Here is an 8,713-nt window from a genome sequence, read left to right as displayed (position 1 = left end):
GCCAAGACAGGTGACCAGCTGGACCAACGTGGTAAAACCTCATCTCTCCCAAAAATACAAAAATTAGCCAAGTGTGGTGGCGCATGCCTGTAATCTCAGCTACTCAGGAGGCTGAGGCAGGAGAATCGCTCGAACCCAGAAGGCAGATGTTGCTGTGAGCCGAGATCCCACTACTGCACTGCAGCCTGGGCGACAGAGACAGCCTCTGTCTCAAAAAAAAAAAAAGGAAAAAAAGTTATCTTCCCTCCACTCTAATTGCCAATATTAGTCTCAGTGTTTTAAAACACTCTTTCCAAATACTCTTCAATTCAGACTCCAGCATGTAAATTTCCTTTTTGGAATTTACTGCTTTGCATTTCAGTTTTTATTTTCAAAGACAAATGGAAATGGCTTCTGCTTCTATCAACCTCATAATGGGTGTTGTGAACATTCAACCAAATAAAGGATATGAAATGATACTTGACTCTCTAAAACTAAAACCTGAGAGTTAGAATGCTCTATTCACTGAAATTAAAAGAAATCTCGTTACATAATATTTCCATCATCTATACAACAGATGAATTAACCAAATTTAACTCTTGTCAAAAAGATTTATTAACTTAAAATAGAAGTACTTCAAATACAGACAAAATCAACTTTCCGTTCAAGTTTGAATGTTCAATATACAAGTATGGAAAAGAAAAAAAATCTGAATCTTCATGTTGTAATTTTATTTTATTTTTTGACCTTTTAAAAAGTTTTTGGCACTACAAGGTTCTGTAAAGAATAGAAGTGACAAATTTAAAACACATGAAATTCTTTCCTAACTCTTAAGAACAATATATAAAGTCTGAAGCAACCAAAGTATGAATACAGCTAATAGAAAATAAAGAATGTAATTTTTTAAATTCTCTCTTTATACAATTCATCAAGGTTAAACAAAACATAAAATTCCCTTAAAAATAGGGTAATAAAATAGATGAAATTTGTATCACTCAATTTGGTGATACTAGTAAAAACTATAGTTCATATTTATATACAAATAATACAGTCTGTAAAAACAGTCTTAGAATTTAAATAAGCTATCTAAACGTGTTAAAATTTTAAATCAGGACCTGATTTGTTTTGCTTTCCATTAAATGTCACTTTTTCTGCTGAATGTAACTGACATTGAGGTACGGATACCCTTGAGACAGCAGGATTGGCTGGTTGCTGTGCATCGGTAGACCAGCTGAAAGAAAATGGACTCGCATTACTCCGACACGTTTCCTCTTGGTGGGTGGGGACAACGCTCTCTACACCGACGGGTGGCACATCTGTCTGTTGGATACAACACAGACAGGAAACTGAAAGGCTTGTGCCTGTTTATCTGACAACACCTTAGAATTAACTTATAGTTAACTTTCTTTTTTTTTTCTATTTATATAATAGGAGGAGATAAAGCATGCTGCAAAACATTTGAGAGAGTGGGGAGAAAAAGGAAGGAGGGAAGGAAATATCTGTATGTGAAAAAAGCAAAGGACACGGAAGACAGAGAGGAGGAATCAAAGGGAAAAAACCCACTAGAGAAGAGTTGCAGACCTCTCCCCTCCTAAAACGGCTTATGACTAATAATAACTTCCTTCAGTCCCAGTTCTTTGCTCAAGAGAAGAGCTCAACCACAGTCAAGGCTCTGCCACTCTATAATACAGGGATGCCCCAGTAGTATATGGCTAGACGCAGACAATGCCTATAAGAACAAATACCTCTGAGGCAAGTAGGTTAGATAAAATACTCCAAGTTTCTAGGAATTCTTAGTTTACAATATTCATTACCCAGTGAAAGCCACTATTAGTACTATAATAGCACCAGCAGAACATAATAAATTTTAATGTCATTCAAGTCCTACGTTTACTAAACAAATCTGATTATGTCTTCGTTCCACTAAAAACCTTTCATTAGATCCCCATTGCTCAGTAAACCAAGTCCAAACTCCATAATGTGGTCTAAGCCTACCCTCTCTAGCCTTATTTTATCACCATCTTTCCCATATACCTCTGTCCTCTAGCCGTAATATTTTCTCTTCTTTTTCATCATGCCAGGCAAAACTCAGTGACTGCATATATTAATCCTTCAGCTAAGCATACTCCTCCTCCTCTCTCATCTCTAGGCAAAAAATATTCCTGCATCTCTTTCAAGATCTAGCTCAACTGTCAAAATCTTGTGATGTAATAATCTCTTAAATCCACATCCTGTTTGGATTTGCTAGGCCCCTAACTGATTCATCTAAACTCCTTTTCTATTTAACATGTCTGGCTTTCCTAATAAAATGTGCATCAAGTAATGGAGATTTTGTTTTACTCTTGCTTGAGCAACAAGCACCTAGCACTATCTAACACACAGTATGATCTCTCAGTAAATGTTTACTGAATTCATGAATTTTCACTCCCAGATCCTGGCCTTCACTAAGGCTCTCTATCCCAGAAACCCACCCAAGCCTGTTAACTAATTTGTATGCCATGGTACCTTGAGTATAGAAAGGTTTGTTGGGCTGAAATCGGGCATTTCCCTGATGCATGAAGTTCTGATGCAAACCATAAGGCCACGAAGCTGGGACAAGGGGGAAATGGGGACGCGGTGCATGTTCCCAAGGAATTGGAGGAGTCAGTCCTCGAAAGCCTGGCTCTGCATTTCAACAACAAGGGAAAAAGACATTTAAAAACATTAGTTCACTCACTGAAATATCCCTTCATTCCACAAAGATATATTCAGTACCTACCATTGGCTAAGAACTATGCTAAATGCAGAGAATACCGAACAAATTTTTTTAAAGAATAGAGCATTGGTATTTGCTCAAATTAGTCATGAGAGACATACGATACACACACACACACACACACACACACACAAACCACATGTAATAATTGCTAGTAGAACAGGCAAAATGTTCTGAAGAGAGGGCTAACCCAGTCTTTGAAGGTTAAAGACAATCTTCCTAAGATGAATGACTAATTTGAGTTTTAAAAAACAAGGAAAAATTTAGGCAAAATAGGGAGGGGGTGGGGCGCATTTTAGAGAAATGGAGTATCATGTACAAAAGCATGAAAGCAGGAATGCACATCAAGTTTGGGGAACTGCAGAACAATCTGCAATATAGAGATAGGAGTGATGGAGGAAGTGGTAAGAGAAAAGGCGGGACAGGTAGGTGGGGATATACATTTCAAAAAACCTGAGTACATCATGCAAAGGAACTTAAGATTTTATCCTAAAGACAATGCAAACTATCCCAGAATCAACTATCTTGGCCTGGAAGGAGATCCTATTAGAAGCTTGAGGCATTGTGGCATAATGGTTGAGAACTTGGGCTCTGAGGCCAAACAGGTCTAAGCTCAAATCTCATTTCCTAAAACTACTAAGGTTCCATTTTGAACCTCAGATTGTTAGGAGGTTTACACTGGATAACCAAAAGAAAGTAGCTTGCACAAGAGCTAGCATATAGGCAGGTACTCAAAAAATGTAAGTCCTATTCTTTTTATGGCTAACTATCCCCCAAATCTTTCTATTTCCCTTTAAAATGTATCTTTAAGTACATTTTTTGAAGTGCAGTACCCAGTTTATATTCTGGATCGTTTCTGGTGGCTTTTCTCATTCAGAGTCACTATATGCTAGGGAATAAAAGGGAATAACTGCTCCTATTCACTAAACTTTCCTAGCAGGAACTCAAATGAGGAAGTACAGGATAGGAAAGAGTAGGCAGCAAAAAACCTAAAGCCCTTGTGAACCGCATTCTTGTAAGCTGAATCTTCTCAGGAGGTGAGCTAGCTGACTGTGAATTCATAAAGCCAAGCTACAACTAAGGGCTGAAGCTGAAGGGCTCAGGGTGTACAAAAATAAATGAAACCAGTATGTTCAGAATTAGGTCATAACCAAATGAGAAATGATGTTTTAACATAAAAGGGTATTTTTAAAAGATATATTCCAATTCCCTTTGCCTGTTTTTCATAATCCAAAATTTCCATAAAATGAGTAATACGATCTCATTAAAGATAATTTCAAAAAAGGGGGAAAAACATATAATAATCTCCTTCTCTGATACAACTATGATTATTATTTTAATATATTTCCATTCAGTCCTTCCACTTTTAACACAGTGTAACTGTAGCTGTAATATCAATTATGAATTGGGTATCTATACAATGAATAATAGTAAGTAAAGTTTATTAGATAATAATACTATATAACAGGAATAATGTATCTAACATGGCAGGTTTCTAAAGAGAAAACTAAACTACTAATAGAAAATGACAGACAAACAATTTTTGCTTCTAGAAGTTCAGTCTAATGGGTTATGCAGATGAGTAAGCAGGCAATTTCAGCAGAGTAAGACAAATGTTATGATATGGATATTAAGAAAATAAGGAGGACTTCCTGAAGAAAGTGATCTAAATTTAAAAATGGAAGATGAGTGAGTTAGCCAAGCTTTGAGGTAGCACAGAAGGAGGTGAGAGTGAGCAGCAGAGGTAACAGAGAGGACATTCCAAGCAGAAGGAACAACTTAAGATAAGCAACCAGGAGTAAGAGACAGTACAGTATGTTTGTGGGACATTAATTAGTTCATTGTGACTAAAACATTGAGAACAACAAGTGGCAGGGGGATGGAAGACTTGAAATTTAAAAAATGGAGCAGATACATCAAAGGGCAAAACACTGGGTCTGTCTTCATGGTTCTATAACTCAGTGACTATCACAATGCATATCATGGCATATACACAATAAATATGTTGAATGATATATGAGAAGGACCATGTATGCCATATATCCTTTGATCTTAGAAATCTAATTAAGTTACCATATTCTGGCACTTCTGCTCAACAAAACACCTTACTTGCTTTGTTCCAAAAGAAGCTGGAGATAGCAAAATAATGGACACTGGCAACAATTATCAATGGCAGCTAAGACTATTAAGTAAAAATTGATGAACTTCATAATGGATAATGGCTGATAAAACCTAACTCACAGATCAATCTTAAGTCACTAAAATAGTAACAACCAGACAGTAAGTTCCTTCTGAAGTGAGGAAACTGGAAATATATGGGACCCACCAAGCAGCATTCTTACCAAGAGAAAGAGCCTGACTCTAATCCAGTCTCTGAATCTAAATCCCAGTTTACAGGAAATACAGGGACAGAGGTACACATTAAACGATGCCACAAAGACATAATCAGCCAACTCCAGAATATGGGAAATTCTACAGTGCCTTCAAAAAATAGTTAATATTGGGGGGAAAAAAATAGAAGCAGCAACTGTTATAAAGGACAGTTAAGAGATATAAAAATAAAATACACAGTTTGAATTTTGATTCAAATAAATCAATAACAGGAATACTTTTTTAGGCTGGGCACAGTGGCTCACGCCTATAAACCCAGCACTTTGGGAGGCCGAGGCAGGCGGATCATGAGGTCAAGAGATCAAGACCAGCCTGGCCAACGTGGTGAATGAAACCCCATCTCTACTAAAAATACAAAAATTAGGGCCCGGTGCGGCGAGGCAGGCGGATCATTTGAGGTCAGGAGTTCGAGACCAGCTTAACCTACGTAGTGAAACCCGTCTCTACTAAAATACAAAAATTAGCCATGCATGGTGGCAGGCACCTGTAGTCCCAGCTACTTGGGAGGCTGAGGCAGGAGAATCACTTGAACCCAGGAGGCAGAGGTTGCAGTGAGCTGACATCGTGCCACTGCATTCCAGCCTGGGCGACAGAGCAAGACTCCCTCTCAAAAAAAAAAAAAAAAGAGCCAGGCACAGTGGCATGCACCTGTAGTCTCAGCTATTCGGGAGGCTGAGGCAGGAGAATCACTTGAACCCAGAAGGTGGAGGTTGCAGTGAGCCGAGATTGTGCCACTGCACTCCAGCCTGGTGACAGAGCGAGACTGTCTCAATAAACTATATACCTTTTTAGAGAAACAGGAAAAAATGAACAAGGACTGGGTATTAGATGATACTCGCTATAGTAATGATCTCATGATTCTTTTTTTTTTTTTTTGAGACGGAGTCTCGCTCTGTCACCCAGGCTGCGGTGCAGTGGCCGGATCTCAGCTCACTGCAAGCTCCGCCTCCTGGGTTTACGCCATTCTCCTGCCTCAGCCTCCCGAGTAGCTGGGACTACAGGCACCCGCCACCTCGCCCGGCTAGTTTTTTGTATTTATCATTAGAGACGGGGTTTCATCGTGTTAGCCAGGATGTTCTCAATCTCCTGACCTCGTGATCCCCCCGTCTTGGCCTCCCAAAGTGCTGGGATTACAGGCTTGAGCCACCGTGCCCGGCCTGATTTCTTTTAAGTGATACAACTGAAGTTAAAAAGTAAATTTGATCCAATGTCTGAGATTTTATCAGTCAAGTCAAAAAAATTTGTAATGGTTAGGAGGAGTCAGATAAAAAAAATAGCAAATTACTGGTAACTGTTAAAGTTGGTTAATGGGGAGGGGGGTTCATTATATACTTTACTCTCTTCTGTGTATGTTTCAAAATTTCCATAATAGTTCTTAAGATAAAAATAATTATCACTAAAAAGTTAGGCATAAGTCAGGCGCAGTGGTGTGTGCCTGTAGTCCCACAGCTACTCAGGAGGCTGAGGCAGGAGAAACACTTGAGCCCAGGAGTTCGAGGTTGTAGTGTGCTAGATTGGTCTGTGAATAGCCACTGCACTCCAACCTGGACAACACTTTGAGACTTTGTCTCTAAATATATATATATATATATATATAAATATGTATGTATTATATATATATTTAGACACATATGAATATATATATATTTTATATATATATATATATTTTTTTTTTTTTTTTTGGAGTCTCACTCTGTCGCCCAGGCTGGAATGCAATGGCATGATCTCAACTCACTGCAACCTCTGTCTCCCTGGGTTCAAGTGATTCTCCCGCCTCAGCCTCCTGAGTAGCTGGAATTACAGGCGTGTATCACCACACCTGGCTAGTTTTTGTATTTTTAATAGAGACAAGAGTTTTGCCATGTTGATCTGCCCACCTCAGCCTCCCAAAGTTCTGGGATTACAGGCGTAAGCCACCATGCCAGCCTGTGTGTATATGTGTAAGTGTGTAAGTATTTATATGCATATGCATATGTGTGTGTGTGTGTGTACGTATATCTTAAAGCTGGATATAAAACTAGATTTACAGCACGTATCAACTATTTTCTTAAATAGGCAATTAAAAAAAAATGACTGAATGGTAATACACCAAAATATTCCTTAGTATTTATGTCTAGGAATTGAGACAGATGATTTATTTCTCAAATACTCTATAATGAACATGTATTACTTAGATATCAGAAAAAAAATATTTTTTAATGCTTTTTTCTTTTTTAAAGAATTGTTCCTTACTGAGAAGTAATAGTGTCTAGGGTGCGCGGCAGCACAGTTTTGAACAAAGAAATTAGTTTAAGTCTTGGACCTACCATTACTATAAATTTTTTTGGTTTCCTTGGTCTTTTTTTTTGAGACACTTCTGCTCTGTTGCCCAGGCTGGAGTGCAATGGCGCAATCTCGGCTCACTGCAACCTCCGCCTCCTGGGATCAAGTGATTCTCCTGCCTCAGCCTCCCACATAGTTGGGATTATAGGCGCCCACCACCACGCCCAGCTAATTTTTGTATTTTTACTAGAGATGGGGTTTCACCATGCTGGCCAGGCTCGTCTCAAACTCCTGACTTCAGGTAATCCACCTGCCTCAGCCTCCCAAAGTGCCGGGATTACAGGCATGAGCCACCATGCCAGGCCAACCTACCATTATTAACCGTGACAGTAAGACAGTTAAGTTACTTAACTCTCCAATTTTATCAACTGTATAATAAATAATACACCAAACAGGGTGGCAGTGAAAATTTTTTTAAATACTAAAATAATAGCTAACATTTACGTGTGTTACACATCATTTAACATTTACAACATCCCTGTGAGTTAGATGGCCTATTTTACAGATGAAACCAATGCACAAAGAGATTAAGTAATTGCCCACACTACATAATAAATGGCAGGGCCAGGATTCAAATCCAGGCAGTCTGAATCCAGAGTTCATATTCTTAATCTTTATCTAATCCTGTACTGTCCCTCCACAAATACTGCTTTCCTTCTTTTTCCTCACATTGTTTCTACAGACAGATACAAAAGAAAAGGAAGGATTACCTGAATTCCCCACGGCACCATTGTTCACCAGGGAATTCGGAGCCACAGTACGGGGCCAGTGTCCATCGTGAGACGTGTTAGGGATTGCCACAGGTCTGGCAGCAGGCTGTGCAAAGATGATGCTGGGATCATTCAGGCCAATATTGCTGGGGGCACTGCCTGGTGCAGAGTGGATCACTGGGCCATGGATGGGCCAGGATGGGGCAGGGATCTGGAGAGGGTGCATTGGCAACAATCCCATATTGTGCATGGGAGAATACTGAGCTGGTGGTGACTGGGGAAAGTTATACAGTGGCATCTGGACCTGATGGGGAGGTTGGGCTCCCTGCTGAGGTGGGCCAAGCTTAGGCTGGGATCCTGGCTGAGATGAAGGCTGGGTAATAGCAGCTGACTGGGAAGAGTTCTGTGGAAATGGCTGAGGCTGAGGAGAATAAGATGGTGATTCAGACTGCAGAAAAAACCACAAACACATTTTAAAATTAAGTTATAAACATCTTAGTTTTATAAAAGTAGAGATAAAATACAAAATTAAAAACTTTATAAAACAGAACTTTAT

At 39.2% G+C, this 8,713-nt stretch overlaps 1 protein-coding gene across 10 annotated transcripts in view; it reads right to left on the bottom strand.

The window, feature by feature from the left end:
* Positions 1 to 576: 576 nt before the first annotated feature.
* TUT4 (terminal uridylyl transferase 4) overlaps positions 577 to 8,713 on the bottom strand; it is a 130,313-nt gene continuing 122,176 nt past the window's right edge. For 8 of the 10 annotated variants that reach the window (XM_071092954.1, XM_071092955.1, XM_071092953.1 and 5 more), the window contains 3 exons: positions 8,158 to 8,605; positions 2,485 to 2,643; positions 577 to 1,210 (listed from right to left, as the gene is read on the bottom strand). In XM_071092954.1, the coding sequence (XP_070949055.1) occupies positions 1,122 to 1,210; positions 2,485 to 2,643; positions 8,158 to 8,605 (696 nt within the window). In that variant the 3' untranslated portion in view covers positions 577 to 1,121. Of the gene's footprint in view, positions 1,300 to 2,484; positions 2,644 to 8,157; positions 8,606 to 8,713 lie in introns of all 10 variants that reach the window. The other 2 variants (XM_071092938.1, XM_071092944.1) reach the window with 1 other exon arrangement.

Source organism: Macaca nemestrina, chromosome 1 (genome assembly GCF_043159975.1).
Source record: "Macaca nemestrina isolate mMacNem1 chromosome 1, mMacNem.hap1, whole genome shotgun sequence".
NCBI lineage: Eukaryota > Metazoa > Chordata > Mammalia > Primates > Cercopithecidae > Macaca > Macaca nemestrina.
Note: the sequence above shows the minus strand (reverse complement) of the source record. Positions and strands in the feature narration are given on the sequence as shown.